General features: G+C 39.5%; 1 protein-coding gene across 4 annotated transcripts in view; it reads left to right on the top strand.

Annotated features, from left to right (window-relative positions):
* The window catches only part of LOC110005421 (mucin-22-like), a 76,689-nt gene that overhangs the window by 47,334 nt on the left and 11,079 nt on the right, over nucleotides 1-18,276 (top strand). For 3 of the 4 annotated variants that reach the window (XM_065948160.1, XM_065948159.1, XM_065948161.1), the window contains 6 exons: nucleotides 2,160-2,234; nucleotides 4,378-4,653; nucleotides 4,939-5,181; nucleotides 6,566-6,709; nucleotides 7,282-7,344; nucleotides 14,069-14,128. In XM_065948160.1, the coding sequence (XP_065804232.1) occupies nucleotides 2,160-2,234; nucleotides 4,378-4,653; nucleotides 4,939-5,181; nucleotides 6,566-6,709; nucleotides 7,282-7,344; nucleotides 14,069-14,128 (861 nt within the window). The remainder of the gene's footprint in view (nucleotides 1-2,159; nucleotides 2,235-4,377; nucleotides 4,654-4,938; nucleotides 5,182-6,565; nucleotides 6,710-7,281; nucleotides 7,345-14,068; nucleotides 14,129-18,276) is intronic. The other variant, XM_065948162.1, reaches the window with a different exon arrangement.

Genomic DNA, 18,276 nt, shown 5'->3' with positions numbered 1-18,276 from the left:
ATTACATTGTTTAAGTTGAGAAGTACATTTACAATAAAAGTGCGTTATACACTACTTTTGAATTCATTATTGGATTTTGCGTATAACAATGCGATTAATCGTGATTAATCACAGGAACTCATGCGATTAACGCGATTAAAACTTTTAATCGTTGCCCAGCCCAAATATATATACTTTATATCTTATTTTCATTCCATATGTTATTTATATCTTTTATATTTCTACTGCTATATTCTTTGGAAGAGCATCTGTAACGATTAAGAACTATATTAATAACCATATTAAATTTCACTGAACTCATACAAAGTTAATTTTTTTTTAAATTTGGTAACAGTTTGCACAAATCTTAAGACACTACATCAACCATGTAACGTTGATGTCATCCTCTATAACCTACACAGCACATTAGGTTCAGTTGAGTTCAGTTTATGTTACTGACGGATAATTACTACACAAAGTTTGTTTTTTAATGTCGACATTTACGTGGAGTATTACATTCATCATAACATCAGATAACCATATTTACAGTCTGCCATTAACCACTGAGGTGAACCTTTAGCTTCTAACGTCACAAACTTATTATTTTCAACATCTTAACAACAAACATTTCTAAACCATTGACCGTGAATAATGGGCTACACTGAGTAGAGTTAGCCGACTGGTTTACAAGCTAACGCTAAACAAGTTAGGTCCGTAAATATAACACTACTATATCACTTACCCAAAAAAACTGAACCACAGTGTGAGGAGAAGGGGCTGTCAACTCATCAGATATATCTCGTTTTTTGAACCAGGCTGTAAACATGTTGATTCCTGTGGTAAAAACGGGCTTTTTTGGCTGTGGGCTTATGGCACTTCCGGCGCTTCTGCAGCCAGCCTCAAGCTGAATCTCGAGGAACTGCAGTTTTTTGTACTTCCGCATTGGCTTCATTTTTCGAGACCGGAGGTTGCCCCTTGGTATTAAGCTCCTGGTAGCTAGCAGTAAGCAATAAATGACTTCCTGCCATGACGTCCTTTTCTGTGCATTGCCTTTGTTTACTGTCTAATGTAATTAACAGTGAAAACACATTGGCTGTTTGTGAAACATTATTTTAAGGGATATTTCACGTTGACCAAATTCAGTCAAGTTTTACCATAGACTGTACAAAACATGAACGTAGTCTAAGTGATGTCACCCACCCCCACTGAAGCCAGAAAATGGTGGTCGCCATATTGGAAAAGTTGACTCTACTTATCTTTAGATGAATTTGGAAAACGGGCAAAAAGGCGGAGCAGAGGTGGGGCTTAAACCTCCTGGGAAACAACAACGTGTTCTCCTGTCGGTCAACACAGCCACACCCCTAATTAAGAGATGAGCTCTAGAGATCAAACCTGTTTCTGTATCAGGCTGTGGACATGTTTATTTCTGCTGTAAACATTTTAACATAGGACCTAATGGGGAATCCGCCGTTTTTGGAGCCAGTCTAAAGTGGACACTGGAGGAACTGCAGTGTTTTTGCACTTCTGCGTTGACTTCTGGAGGTTTCAGCACAAGTTCTCCAGACAGGGTCACTGAAAAAGTCTGAGTGAATTGACACATTTTAACCAGTAGGTGGTGCTCAAGGGTCTCAGATGCCACTTGCAGTTGGAAGAGGCCATAAGAAGCAGAGGAAGCTGCAGCAGCTTCAGGTCACAGCTGCCAGGTTTCACACGCTCTAGTTTGTTTATTGTTCTTTTTATCAGGTATACAAATATCAATGCAGTTATAAATAAAGCCACTTCAGTGGAAGTGCAATAGTGATGATGGTGTTAATGTGTCTGACAATGACTGAGTTGATTGTTTTCATGTTTGTTGTCATTTTCCCTGACCTGTCAGCATCCAACAGATTTAATGCAGCTTTGGTCACATAACGATTTTACTTTTAAGACATGACTTCACATCTTTCAGAAAGGTAAACACTCATTATGAGTCCATACCTGAGGCGCTGACTGTGTGGTGGGTGAAACATTCAGAGAAGAGGAAACTTCAGCGCTCATTAACCACAGATTGAAACAGTCACAGACTCACTCTTATAACTTACTAATGTGGGTGTTTAGGGTAGAGGAACACACACCCGCTGGCACGTAGACGGTCGAGTTCCTGTTCTCTTCTAAGAAAAACTGTGCTCACTTTGTGACAGAAGTCAGTGCCAAGATGAAGGTGATCATCAGCTGCTGCCTGTTTGCCTTCCTCCTGAGCTGTAACCTCACTGCAGGTAAGACTGCCCTGTTTCTCACCATCACTTTGAAGCGTGTTGTGAAGACTTTTGTGTAGAATTTTCTGAGTTGAAATGAATCTGAAATGTGAATCAAACTTTCATGAGGAATTGAGCCGCTGATGTAAGCGTGAGAAAGGTTACTTCAGGAAGTAAAAAAACAGCCCGGATAGATTCAGTGGTAACGTACCTACACCGCAATATTTACATAAATGTGGAATATTTTTTAATGTGTTATTCTCATCAGTTTGGGTTGTTGGTTGTTGATTTTATACATGATTAGTGCATTGATTTCTTTACTATGAAGATGAAGAAGATATCCTCCATTAATTATTAGAGGGAGATTACATTTGACGCTGTGTTGTTGAACATGCTCCACACACACACACACGATCCTGTGGATGCACTGATGGCAAGCGCTCCTGAGCTGGTGGGGCAGGGGTTTGGTGCCTTGCTCAAGGTCACATCGGCAGTACTCAGGAAGTGATCTGACACCTCTCCAGCTACCAGACCAACTTCCAGACTAGGGCACTTTCCAAATAGCCACAGTTCAGTAGGCAGTACGTACTTTTCAGTAGGGAGTTTCAGTATACTGAACTTTCGTGGTCATTCAGTATGCATTTTTTGGGTCTACCTCAGTATACTGAACATTTCAGCATGGATACTAACTTCCGGATTTCATGCAGTATGGATCGGAAGCGTGCTTTCAGGAAATGAATTGTATTTTACCACCCACAATGCTGTGCGAAATTAAACGTTAATGATTTCACTATTTAAATGCGTCTGTCTGACTTGTGATGTTGTTTTTTGTTTACCTGACTGTATATGCGCATTACTCTTCTTGAATAAAGCTAAAAAAAATAAAAATTAAAAAAAAGGTGAATGCGGCCGGTTCGGGTAACATAAATGACGTCACTTCCATACTGAATGAATCAGATGAAGTAGGAACAAATATCTGCCTACTGTGCACGCCCACTGAATAGTAGGTACTAAAGTTTAGCACTTGCAGGTATTTGCAGACCCTTTTTCAGCTGATGTTGAGAGTGTCCCAAGTGTGTTGCAAATGGAACTTGTTGACCTGCAGTGTAACAGTGAACTGAAAAATAAATTCAGAGAGGTATAGGGGAAGGCAGACCTGACTGGACAGTTTCTAAGAGAATTACCTGCATCCTTCCCAGAGCTATCCAAATTGTTCAGTCGTGTAATGTGCCTTTTTGAAAGCACATATCTGTGTGAGAAACTTTTCTCGACAATGAACTTTAATAAATGCAAGTACAGGTCCAGGCTTAGTAATGCACACCTTGAAGCTGTAGGGTTTTAACTGTGACCTCCGTCAAGGTAAATGTGGCTCATCTGTGTGAGCAGAAGCGCTGCCAGGTGTCTGGCAAGAAATAGAATGCAGGATTAATGTATTGGTATTTTGAGTAACTGCATTTTTTGGTTCAGTGCAGGTTTTATTTATTATTTGATTAAGTTATTTAAGTTATAAAGCAAACACAAAAGACTTGCACGACTAAATGAAAGCAGATGTTTTGAAAAATTTATATAAACTGCGGTTTGTATTAGTGATGTGTGACAACATTTTGCGGAAACAAAAAGTACATTTGCAAAAATAAAGTCCTTTTTGTGGTGCTTGAACTTTGTAGTGGCCCTCCTTTAAGTCGACAGTACTCCCAGTGGCCCCATGCCAGTTTGAGTTTGAGACCCCTGTACTAAACAGTACACAGCACGGATAGTAGGTACTGCCTACTGCCTACTGAAAGATTGAGTAGGTACTTGGCAATTCGGATACAGCCACTGTCTGCACCGGGACTTGAACCAGCGACTCTCTGGTTCGCCAATCCAAGTCCCTAGAGACTGAGCTGTTTTTTCTTACTGTCTGTCAAAACACCAATGGACGTGCATTAAACGTGAACGTGCATGTTTAAACCTGATGCTGCATCATTAAGATGATCCACCTCTGCATGTGAAGTCTGGTGGATTTAATGTTGGAGGTTCATGACACAAAGACGCGTTTGATGAAGAGAAAGTTAAATGTGATTCTGAAACTGGTTTCAAACCACATTTTAGTTGCTTGCAATTTTAAGAATACAGACATCCTGACAGCCGAGTCTTTGTATCTAACGTTGTATTTCTGTTGCAGCAATCATCCATAAAATAGTCGAGCAGAAGAAATCATTCAATTTACCCTGTCCTCACCCTGTGGATAAAGTGAAGTGGAGCAGAGAGAAGAATGGAAACAAAACTGACTTAATGACTGTTGAGGGTGATAAGGAGACAAAATACATTTCAGACCCATATAAACATTACAGTTCATTAGCAGATAAATCTCTACAGATACAAAAAGTAACGTTCTCAGACGATGGAAGATATTTGTGTAACGATGAAGCAGCTGTGGATCTGACGGTGATCCCACCAGGTAACATCAAACTTTAATAAAAACTTTTCAACATGACTCGATTTCTCTGCCCAGATTTTGTGTTTTAGTTTAACATGTATCACAGACACACTTCAGTAATTTGAAAGAACTGTGCATTTTCATTTTAAAAAAATTGGGTTTGATTTTTCTTTCCAGTTATTTAAAAAATATATTTTTTACCTTTGTTAGTCTTTATTTAATGACAATTTAGAATCCTCTGACTTTACTCTGCGTGATGCATTAATCGTAGCTCATAATAAAACCTGTTTTGTTTCCTCTGCACAGGAACAGTCGTTCACGAGGCAACAGAGAGGACCAGCGTCACTCTGAAATGTCCTGGTGTTTCAGACGATCACGGATGGTGGACAGACGTTGTAGACATACAACAACAAAGACGGTTTGTTGTTTCAAAAGCTGAAAAGACGTTGACAATAAAAAAAGTGAATGCTGCTGACTCTGGACTTTACTACTGCGGTGAAAAACCTGCTGCGTACCTGAACGTGATCAGAGATGATGCGTCTGACAGAGGTGAGAGGAACACATCATCAGGGAAGAAGTTAAGAGAAGTTATTTAAAAGAAGTCAGACAGATTCTTAGTAATCTACCTTTCCACCTGTCACAGATATTTAGAGATATGAGGACATTGATACCTCTCATATTTATCTTGTTTGACTTCCCCAGACTCACCGATATTGTTTTTTTTAACTCCATGTAAGCTTCCTCTTGATCAGACCCTTTAAAAAAAAAAAAAATCTGATACCGATCTATCGACAGATATCTTTGTTGATTTGTTTAGAGATAGATAACACATTTTTTGAGTTGACCCCACAAATGCAGTTATCAAACACTTGTAGAAAAGATTAATAATTAAGACAAGATGGTCACTAAACTGGAAAGTATCTGTTCATGTACGTGCATCACCGCTCAAGAGTGATGACGCTTTTTGTAATCCATATAGCGCCCTCTGCTGGTGACAGAGAACTGCTAGTGTAACACAAAGATACTCAAATGAAATGCTTTTTGACTCTTGAAGATATCTGGAATATCGGCGCATGTCTGAGATAGAATTAGCCGATGCCCATTGTAGCGTAACTGAAATCGAGCAGGGGTCCAATTGGGCGCCAGACAGACCCTTAAGTCTGTCAAAAAAGTCTCAGGGTGAATAGCACGTATTCCCACCTAAATTCAACACAAAACCACGCTACGAAATACAATTAAATCAAAGTTCATTTATACATTAAACATACATTCAGGACAACAGAAATATTTCATATTTAAAGTTCATCAAAAACAAAGATTTAAACCAGTCCAATGTTCTCATAAAAAATATGAATATTAAAGAAAGAGAGGGGTTGAGGGTGTGTGAAGGTGTGTGAGCGGCTGTTTGGGCTGGGGGGAAGGAGAGATTGGAGACCAGAAGCAGGGGAAGTCTTGAGGTGAGGTAACACAGAGAGAGAGTGAGACGATATCACCTGTCCAGGTTTTGGGTCCTGAGAGGGATTGCAGCGTTACCACTCCAATGATAATTTCATAACTGCCCGATCATTTACGAAGCTCCAGTCCATACCTCCAGAGCAAAGAAGGCAAAACAATCTGCCCACTCTAGGTTTTTATGAACGCTCCTCTCCTTTAATTGTTTGGCATCCAAGAACATTGCAAGCAGCCTGAACCCTCCTTCTCCAGTTGTCCAACACTCTACTGTGCAGCAATCCTCTGTCTCCTCTCACACGCACTCTCCCTCTCAGGTGCAAACAATCATCAATTTGCCTCTCCTAGGCCACACCCCTTCCTCACAGCCCTCTGCTGTGCAGCTGGATGCAGACTGCACCCTGTCTGCTACACCATAGTCAAGCGATATGCTAATATCGGCCGATATATAAAGACACACATTATTTTCTGTTTATCACTGAAGGGAACGAGGCTGAACCCACAAAACCACCTACAAGACAAACAGCAGCAGCAACAACTGTTCCATTAACAACAACGGCAAACAGTAACATGGCAACGACAAAGCAACAAAAGTCCAAGAACAAATCCACAGATGAGGACAATAAGAGTAAGTTGACCCTGATAGTAATATTGTCATTAAAAAAAGTTTTATTTAAGAATTCTTTCATAACCTTCTTGAGTCAAGATTACATTTTAGAAATCAGAAAATGAATACTTATCAAAGCTACTTTAGTTGATGTACTACTCGTCCTTAAAGGAGCAGTATGTAACTCTGGCACCTTGTTTAAAATGAGTACTGCAGTCCAAACTAAAAACATTGTAGAGAGCTGTCTCCCCCCGCCCCCTCCTGGCAGGTTGCCTTGTGGTGGACACTGAAGCTTCAGTGTTTAGCCAGCTCTGCATCGGTCTGTAAACCTTTCTGCGTTCTAACCTCTCTCCATTTTTCAAAAGCATCAGCATAAAGAAACTATCAAATTACATCCACACAGGTTTAGTCACACTGTTGTTGAATTAAAACAGTAAAGCCTGATTAGATTCTTAAATACGCTTTTCAAAGTGGTCAAACTGTTCTGTGATATATTTTGATTGAAGTGTTTGACTGCAACGTGAAAATGTGAATCTAGTCTTTAATTAAAATATTGCAAAATCTATGTTTTCTTTTTCCCCACAAACTAAAAGGACGGAAGACACAAGAAACAACTTTAATGACAACTTTAAACTCAACACAATCGACAGACTCAGGTAAAGAAACAAGTGTTTCAAATTAACCATCACGACGGTTCGTACATCTCATGGCTCAGAAAACATAGAACCAACAAGTCTGACTTGTAAAGTTTTTAGTGTTTTGTTATTTTATGTTTTACTTTAATAATTATTCAAATACTGAATGAAAAGAGCCTGCTCTGTGTACCATCAATCAAGTTTGAGTTATTCATTCTGATTAGATTTTTCAGACCCCAAAGACACTGCAGGTTTGGTGTCATGGATGTATATCTTCATCATCGTCCTCATCATCATCCTCATCATTATAGTCACTGTCTACTGTAAAAAAAGAAGATTTAAAAAAGGAGGTAAATTAATGCTTCTTGTTAACAATATTGTCTATAAATCAAGCAGAATATGAGATATTTAAATATAATTACACAATACAGAAGAAGAACAAAAACGGGGGACGATCCAAATAAAAAAAACAGAAAAAGAATCTGGATGAAATTCTGGCCGAGAAGACGGTAAAGGTGCTTAATGCCATGTGTGCGAGATGCAAAAAATACACAACATCCTGGACAGGGAGCAGTCAAATAATCGTGGTGGCACACACTTCAGGATTATTTGGACAAATTTGCGATGAGCCCCGAATTGGGCCACGCCTGTCTTTTTGTATTTTTCCTTGCAGAGCAGCAAACGAAACTCACTTTCACGATCAGTTGTTGGATGTTTGGAGATCCAAATGAATCCCGATCGTCTGGGAGCTCGGTTCAGATTTAAGTTTTATTACGCCTTCATAAAATACACAAAAAGACATGAATGCAAATAAAATGAAATAAAAACTCACTTCAAATTGTGCTTCTCAGCCGTCAGACAAAAGAGGCCATGTGGCACACACAAAAGATTTAAAAACTTCCTACCAGTTTGAACAAGGAGACTGCTTAAATGAATCCCTTAATTATGAGCGACATCAGGGGTGCCGGTGGCGCAGAGGTTAGTGCGCGCGCCCCATGTATGGCGGCTATTAGCCTTCCAAGCGGGCGGCCCAGGTTCACATCCAGCCTGTGGCTCCCCTCACGCATGTCATTCCCTACTCTCTCCCTAATTTCCAACTCTATCCACTGTCCTATCTCTCCATTAAACGCACAAAAAGCCCCAAAAAATTAAAAAATTCACTTTTTATTCTCATTTAGAGAAATATTTGTGAACTGTCATATTTACTTTTGTGAATAAAAATGTAACATAATTTTATTGGCAAATCAAAATGTTAAATATTATATCTAAATGTTGAATGTTTTATCTAAATGTTAAATGTTATATATAAATGTTAAAAATACATGTCCTGATTCTAAATATTTAGCTACGTTTCTAAACATTTAGATCACATTCTAAATATTTAGCTTTGATCCTAAAAGAAGAAGGCATTCAGGGACGGTGACAGTGAGTTGCTGAAGAGTGTACAGAGGGAGTTGAGGGTGAGGCTGAGAGAAAACAAGGAGGCATACAGGAGGAAGCTGGAGAGCAAGCTCCAGCAGAACAACATAAGGGATGTGTGGCACGGTATGAAAACCATAACCGGCTTCAAGGTGAAAGGAAATCAGGCAGAAGGTAGTCAGGAAAGGGCCAATTTCAATTCAATTCAATTCAATTTATTTTGTATAGCGTCAACTCATAACAAGTGTTATCTCAAGACACTTTACAAAAAGCAGGTAAAATACCTTACTCTTTGTCTGTTAACATTACAAAAGAGCAGGTAAAAAGACCTTACTCATTGTTATGTTACAAAAAGCAGGTAAAAGACCTTACTTATTGCTATATTACAAAGACCCGGCCTTTCCATCATGAGCACTTTAGCAAAGATGTAAAAGTTACAGTGGTAAGAAAAAAACTGCCTTATTAAAAGGCAGAAATCTTCGGCCGGATCCCCGGCTCATGACGAAACAGCCTTCACAGGCCTAGACTGCGCTGGGGTTGGAAAGGGATTTGTTCTGGCAGGCCGTCAACCAACGATCTTGAGGAGCCTAAGAGAGCTCAAGAGCTCTCAGGAAAGTAGGTGGTTAGTGACTGAGATTTACAGATAGATACATGCAGTAATATGATGTACTGTATATGCACAGAGAGAGAGAGAGAGAGAGAGAGAGAGAGAGAGAGGAGCTGAAGGTGCCAGTTTCCCCGGTAGTCTAAGCCTATAGCAGCATAACTAAGAGCTGGTGTACACCAGCACTAACTATAAGATTTATCAAAAAGGAAAGTTTTTAGTCTATTCTTAAAAATACAGACTGTGTCTGCCTCCCGGACCCTGGCTGGAAGGCGGTTCCAGAGGAGAGGAGCCCGATAACTGAAGGCTTTACCCCCCATAGTACACTTGGAGATTGTAGGTACCACCAGCAGGCCTGCACTCCAGGACCGCAACGCTCTTGAGGGACAGTATGGCACTAGTAGCTCCTTCAGGTAAGATGGTGCCTGGCCATTTAGCGCTTTGTAGGTGAGAAGAAGGATCTTGAATTCTATTCTAGACTGTATAGGGAGCCAGTGCAGAGAAGCCAGGACAGGAGTGATGTGGTCCCATTTCCTGGTTCTGGTCAGTACACGAGCTGCAGTGTTCTGGACCAGTTGAAGAGTCTTTAGAGATTTGCCAGAGCACCCTGACAAAAGAGAGTTACAATAATCCAGTCTGGAGGTAACAAATGCATGAACTAGTTTTTCTGCATCATTTTGCGACAGGATATTCCTAATCTTGGATATATTACGAAGGTGAAAATAGGCTGTTCTTGAAACTTGACTGATGTGAGAGCTAAAAGACATATCTTGACAAAAAGAACTCCTAGATTCCTAACAGTGGTGCTAGATGCCAGGCTAATGTCACTAGAAAAAGTCTCTCTGAGGTTCTTAGGGCCTAGCACAATAACTTCAGTCTTGTCTGAGTTAAGTAGCAAAACATTTCTGGTCATCCAGGTCCTAACGTCCTTAAGGCACGTTTCTAGCTGACATAACTGACTGGTGCCATCGGGCTTCATTGATACATAAAGCTGAGTATCATCTGCATAACAATGAAACTGTATGGAGTGTTTCCTCATAATATTTCCCAGAGGAAGCATATATAATGTAAAGAGAATTGGTCCAAGCACTGAACCTTGTGGGACTCCATGGCAAACTTTAGTGTGCATAGAGGACTCATCATTAACATGAACAAACTGAGATCGATCTGATAAGTAGGATTCAAACCAACTTAAAGCAGTCCCTGTAATTCCAAGCAAATGCTCCAGTCTGTACAACAGGATCTGATGGTCAATGGTGTCAAAAGCAGCACTAAGATCTAACAAGATGACCACAGACAGGAGTCCCCTGTCTGAGGCTAGAAGTAGATCGTTTGTAACTCTAACTAGTGCAGTCTCAGTGCTATGGTGGACTCTAAATCCTGACTGAAACTCCTCAAATAAACTTATCATGGAGAAAGTCACACAGCTGTTTAGCTACCACCTTCTCCAGGATCTTCGAGAAAAAAGGAAGGTTGGATATAGGCCTGTAGTTAGCCAGAGTTCCTGAGTCCAGAGTAGGCTTTTTAAGTAGAGGTTTGATTACCGCTACTTTAAATGCCTGGGGTACATAGCCTGCCAGTAAAGACGAATTGATCATATCTAATATAGAGTTGCTAACTAAGGGAAAAACTTCCTTAAACAGCTTGGTTGGGATTGGGTCCAAAATACAGGTTGACGGTTTCGACGCAGAAAAAATGGAATATAGCTCTGAAAGGTTGATTGGAGAAAAACAGTCGAGACTAATATCTGGTCCTGGAACTGTCTCTGCCGTATCAGACGTATCCGCACCAGGTAAGGGCAGGAGGTTACCAATTTTGTCTCTGATGTCTAGAACTTTGTTGTTGAAAAAACTCAGGAAGTCATTACTGCTGAGGGCTAGAGGAATACAAGGCTCAATGGAGCCATGACTCTCTGTCAGCCTGGCTACAGTGCTGAAAAGGTATCTAGGATTGCCTTTGTTTTCCTCAATTAGAGAGGAGTAGTAGGCAGCTCGGGCGTGACGTAGAGCCTTCATATATCTTCTATGACTATCCTGCCAGAAAAAACGAGATTCTAATCTATTTCTAGATTCTAATTCGAGATTCCAATGAGATGAACGTGTTCTTCAATAGGTTCAGCACGAGGCCTTTGGCTACCTCCCCAGACCCTACATTCTCCCCCCTCACAAAGGCCCCCCCCCCTCCCCGCAAGTTACCTGGATGGCACCCACTGCCCCCCCCCAACATGCTCTGACCCCCACCGTGCCCCACCCCTACCCCACACTTCCACACATGTGGCATTCTACAGCATCTTTTCAACCTCAGCCTCAGCCAGGGGAGGGTGCCAGTGCTGTGGAAAACATCCTGCCTTGTTCCGGTCCCCAAGAAACCCTCTCCCTCTGCCCTCAAAGACTACAGACCAGTTGCCCTAACATCGCATATCATGAAGGTACTTGAGAGGCTGGTCTTGGCCCACCTGAGACCACAGGTGACCAGCTACCTGGACCCATTGCAGTTTGCATACTGCCCAAGGGTGGGGGTTGAGGACGCCATCATCTACCTACTCCACAGAGCCCACTCTCACCTAGACAAGTCTGATAGCACTGTGAGGATTATGTTTTTTGATTTTTCAAGTGCTTTTAACACCATTCAGCCAGTACTGCTACGTGAGAAGCTGGAGCTGATGCAGGTAGACACCACAACATCATGGATTACCTGACTGACAGACCATAGTTTGTGAAGCTGGGGAGGTCTGTGTCTGAGCGGGCGGTCAGTGGCATAGGAGCGCCGCAGGGGACTGTGCTGTCCCCTTTCCTCTTCACACTATACACCTCAGACTTCCAGTATAACTCTGAGGCTTGTCAGTTACAGAAGTTCTCAGGCGATACTGCGGTAGTAAGGTGTATCAGTGGTGGAGAGGAGACAGAATACTGGATGCTGGTAGATAACTTTGTTGCATGGAGAGGGAAGAACCACCTGGTGTTAAATGTAACAAAGACCAAGGAAATGGTGGTGGACTTTAGGAGGGACAGGCCTGAGCTAAGCACCATCTCTATCCTTGGGGATGAGGTGCAGGTGGTGGAGTGCTATAAATACTTGGGGGTGCACATGAACAATAAACTGGACTGGAAGCACCACACAGAGGCTGTCTACAAGACGGGTCAGAGCAGACTCTACTTCTTGAGGAAGTTTAGGTCTTTTAATGTGTGTAGCAAAATGTTATCCATGTTTTATCAGACTGTTGTGGCAAGTGTCATTTTCTTTGCAGCCGTCTGTTGGGGCAGCAGCATCAGGGCTTGTGACTCTAAAAAGCTTAACAAGCTGATTAGGAGGGCTGGCTCTGTGCTGGGGACTGCTGTGGAGCCACTGGAGGTGATGATGGGGAGAAGGATGATACAGAAACTGTTGAACATTATGGACAATAACATGCATCCCTTACACAATCTCGTGAGTGAACAAAAGAGTGTTTTTAGTGGGAGGCTACGGCAGCTAAGCTGCAAAAACGACAGATTTAAAAATACTTTTTTACGTACTGCAATTGCACTTTATAACAACTCCCCTTTAAGTAAGGACAGAAGACATTTAAACTTTAGCCTGAGTTGCACATATCATATATCAAACTGTATTGTGGGCTCATGTTTTTTTGTATGGGTGGGATATGTATGTATATATTTGTGTTGTGTTGTGTGTTTGTATGTATGTTGGCTGCTGGAACACCTAAATTTCCCTGCTGGGATGAATAAAGTATATCTTATCTTATCTTATTTATCTTATATATTTAGCTAAGATTGTAAATATTTATAATCAAAGCTAAATATATAGAATATAAACTAAATATTTAGCAACGACTTCTAAATATTTAGCTAAGACTCTAAATATTTAGCAATGATTTCTAAATATTTAGCTTTGATTTCTAAATATTTGGCTTTGATTTCTAAATATTTAGCTAATATGCAAATTCACTCTACCGCCCACCGGAAGCACCAAAATAAAAGTTTGAGGAAGCGATCCAACCATTGTCTCCTACAGGAGACTGGCGGGATTTTGATAATGTTGAACAAATTAGAAGGGCCGTTTTGGCCGCAATTCAGGGTTTTCAAAGCACTGGGCGGTAGAGTGAATTTGCATATTAGCTAAATATTTAGAAATCAAAGCTCAATATTTAGAGTCTTAGCTAAATATTTAGAAGTCGTTGCTAAATATTTTGTTTATATTCTATATATTTAGCCTTGTTTATAAATATTTACAATCTTAGCTAAATATATAGGATCAAAGCTAAATATTTAGAAGTCGTTGCTAAATGTTTAGAAACATAGCTAAATATTTAGAATCAGGACATGCATTTTTAACATTGAGATAAAACATTCAACATTTAGATATAATATTTAACATTTATATTTGCCAATGAAATTATCTTACATTTTTATTCACAAAATATGACAAAGTTCACAAATATTTCTCTAAATGTGAATAAAAAGTAATGTTTTAGGGCTGAATGTGGAGAAATGTTGTTGTTATTTGTAGTGTGCGCAACTTTACAATTGGCGCCCCATAACATCAATTATTTTATTAAAGCAGTAAGTTTACAGTAAGTCTACAACATGCTCATAAAGCAAGAGTTCATCTTACCTCAGCTGGTTTTGAACTCAAAAGAAAAAGAAAAACCGTTGCATTCTTCTTCATCTTAAAAGTCCGACTTGGTAAAGTCCAGATTACCTGTCGTGTCCGCCTTTTTCTTTGCAGGTAAAAAAGAAGAAGCTCTTTATGAAGAAATACCGGATGTATTGTTTCAGCCAAAAAATGGTGAGAAAAGTTATTTTTATTTTATAGAGTAAGAGGACTCATTAGGTAGAATTGTGTCTGCAAGAAAACATGACAAAATATTCTATATTTTACCAGGAATATTTGGTTTAACAAACATTTTCAGTATAAACGTAAAAGTATTACCAGTTGGCTTCTCCATCAGAGGAAGCTCAGAGATGGTGGAATACGTGGGATCATTTTGGTTTAATCTGTCTAAAAAATGTAACCAACAAGCATTATTATACAGAACCAGCTAACATTAACTTATACGGCTTCTTTTTACACCAAGGTTTTTTAAAACCAAAGCTTGCTTTAGACAGCTGACTGAGCTTTGTTTTGTTTTTTTCATCACTGCTGCAACATTCTTGGTCATCCCAGAAACAGCAAGTTTGTCTTTCTCCTGCATCAGAGACACAGTAGATGGCGATTACACAGGTAACAGTTAGCTCCTTAAATGCGGGAAACATATTTAGGTTTCAAGATTCTAAATCTAAATCCCACCAAATGAACCTGCCAAACAGACAAGACTTATTCTTTTCCATTTGCAGATTTGACGCAGTCGAGTGAAAGCCCATATTTTTCACTGGAGAAACCTGAAACACCCGAGAACAACAACGACGTGACGTCTGCAGTTTGAGCGGAAAATTCTTCAGTTGTCGATAAAACCTGCTTCTTCAAGAAGAAGCCTTGTTTCCACTTGAGACTGTAAATAATAAAGTTTGAAGCCTGAGTGACTTCACCCGTCTGTTCCTGCAGGGGGCACTGAAGTCCCATCGATGGCGGTCTCCATGCTGGAAATGCTGTCTCAGTCTAACTTTCAGTCAATCTCACGACAGGCTGAGAGCTGGAGCTGAGGCGGGTTTTAAGCCTCCTGACAAACCGTTACACCGCGCCCGCCTGTCAATCAGGTCAGCTACACGCCTTAATGTGAATAACTCTTATCCTTCATCAAATCAAAACCTATAGGTCATCAAAACATTCACCCCCCGTACAGTGTGTGTCGATCGAGACATGAGCTAATCAGACCTATTTGTTTTTTTGTACCAAGCTGTAAACATGTTAATCTCTGCTGTAAAAACAGACTTTTTGAATGTGGTTTTTCAGATTAAATAAATATTTCTATATAAATGCACTCCTTTATGTCTACTTATGAGTATACATTTCAGATTTGAAATGACAAGACTAAAATGTGCATTAATGCTCAACTCAATAGCTAAGGGAAGGAAGTCTACTTTTACACAACTTTTTATTCTTTTGACATTTTTACCAAATACTAATGTAGTTCATTTCTTAAAATGGGATGGAACAGAGTCATTGCTAAATTTGCCCTTAAACACAGCCCCATTCTTAAATCAAGATACATCAAGAGTAAATAAGATCAATAACAGATAATATCACATAATATCAACTTCTCCCATCTAAACTGGACAAAGGGTTTCAAAATGGGAAGAAAAGGGTTTGATTGCAAGTTGTTTGGAAGAGATCTATTTTTATTTGAACAGCATGAATACAGTCTTCCAAGGTGCAAACCCTCCTCCTTCTTCTGAAGCCTGTGGAGCTCCTTCATGTACTGCTGTCTTATCTGCTGGCCATCTTCTCTCACCAGAACTTCGACTGTTGAAATGTCATTCGGAAGAAGCTCGAGCATGTGACATGGATCCTGGAGAACATGGACTTTTAGTGAGGGGTCTTCAGGATGGCAAAGAAAGAGAGAAAATATCAGTTATTCATGAAATCATTTGTTTGTTCTCATCTATTTTTCTGTATTCATCTGTGTGTAAGAGCACATTTATAAATTCAACAGTGTACTACCCAGACAACAAAGGTACAGTATTCAGGTAATCAACATCTATTCAAAGTTAATAAGATAAACCTTATTGTAATCATGCTGTTTTCAGCTCTCTCACTCACACAATGATGTTCCACATCAAATTGCCTCAGATTTTGTGTGAGGAAAAATTAAGCAGTTTATTGTGGATAGTACTTCATCTTTACATGAAACAAATATTACCTGAATTATTTAAATCATTAACAGGTCCCAACTCTCTGTGCTTTAGTACAGAACATACAGTAACTTAAATAAATAAATTTATTATTAATATGAGCTCGATACATGGCTGTATCCTTAAACTATTTCTTGTACTTTATATATATATATATATATATATATATATATATATATTAAGGCTGGGCACGTTAACGCGTTATTTTCGCGTTAACTAATTAATCAATTATCGCCAACAATTATTTTATCTCGCATTAACGCAGTTTTTATTAGTTATTTTCTTATTGTAAAAGTATTTTGCTCACTGGTTTTTATTTTGTAAAATTCCATCGTGAGCCTAGTATGTTGCTTTTGGCGGATAATCAAGCATGGAGAAGGGTACGGAACTTTTACATGGCCATTTTCATTTTAAAGTTCTTCCAGACGGCGCAGTCCACAGAGCCGAAGTTATTTGTAACCACTGCGAAGTTGAATTTTCTTATCACCGGAGTACTTGATAAGTACTCCAAAATATGTTGCAGCCAGAAACTCAGGCGGACGCTGAAAGGTCGTTTCACTTGTCTTCACTTTATTTAAGCGTTTAACAAAGACCCAGTACCTTCATTCACTCTGCCTAAGAGTCTCTTCAGCTGCTGAATAATAACGACAGCTTTCTTGCTAACTCCGGAGCATCACAACAACAACACTCTTCTTCTCTGAACTCCTGCATGTCACTGTTTCTCACTCACAGACTCCACCTAGTGGTGTAGATTATGCAGCGCATTTAATTAATAACATGTCAACATGGACTGCTTGAATAATGTTGCAGTTCAGAAAAATACATTAACATTAGCAACTTTGAAGATGAATTCAAAAAAGATTTTAAACGAAAGAATTTCGAAATGACAAGTACAACAAAAATGTGTTTGTGGGGTCCACGATAACCAAACAATAAACATCAATGTTCTCAATTGACCTGTCACACTCTCCCCCACTTTAAAAATGGCGTCCTGACATTTTCATTATACCGCTTAGCCTAAAACCTTTCTGGGCAGTTTTTTTTTTTAATATAACAAAGAGAATGACATTATGCCCTTGCAGTGGCAATAAGCTTTAGTTTTGTATTTATTTGCTTTGATTACATTGTTTAAGTTGAGAAGTACATTTACAATAAAAGTGCGTTATACACTACTTTTGAATTCATTATTGGATTTTGCGTATAACAATGCGATTAATCGTGATTAATCACAGGAACTCATGCGATTAACGCGATTAAAACTTTTAATCGTTGCCCAGCCCAAATATATATACTTTATATCTTATTTTCATTCCATATGTTATTTATATCTTTTATATTTCTACTGCTATATTCTTTGGAAGAGCATCTGTAACGATTAAGAACTATATTAATAACCATATTAAATTTCACTGAACTCATACAAAGTTAATTTTTTTTTAAATTTGGTAACAGTTTGCACAAATCTTAAGACACTACATCAACCATGTAACGTTGATGTCATCCTCTATAACCTACACAGCACATTAGGTTCAGTTGAGTTCAGTTTATGTTACTGACGGATAATTACTACACAAAGTTTGTTTTTTAATGTCGACATTTACGTGGAGTATTACATTCATCATAACATCAGATAACCATATTTACAGTCTGCCATTAACCACTGAGGTGAACCTTTAGCTTCTAACGTCACAAACTTATTATTTTCAACATCTTAACAACAAACATTTCTAAACCATTGACCGTGAATAATGGGCTACACTGAGTAGAGTTAGCCGACTGGTTTACAAGCTAACGCTAAACAAGTTAGGTCCGTAAATATAACACTACTATATCACTTACCCAAAAAAACTGAACCACAGTGTGAGGAGAAGGGGCTGTCAACTCATCAGATATATCTCGTTTTTTGAACCAGGCTGTAAACATGTTGATTCCTGTGGTAAAAACGGGCTTTTTTGGCTGTGGGCTTATGGCACTTCCGGCGCTTCTGCAGCCAGCCTCAAGCTGAATCTCGAGGAACTGCAGTTTTTTGTACTTCCGCATTGGCTTCATTTTTCGAGACCGGAGGTTGCCCCTTGGTATTAAGCTCCTGGTAGCTAGCAGTAAGCAATAAATGACTTCCTGCCATGACGTCCTTTTCTGTGCATT

Source organism: Labrus bergylta, chromosome 19, assembly GCF_963930695.1.
Source record: "Labrus bergylta chromosome 19, fLabBer1.1, whole genome shotgun sequence".
Taxonomy (NCBI): Eukaryota; Metazoa; Chordata; class Actinopteri; order Labriformes; family Labridae; genus Labrus; species Labrus bergylta.
The sequence above is the reverse complement of the archived record's forward strand: the minus strand, read 5'-3'. Positions and strand labels throughout refer to the sequence as shown.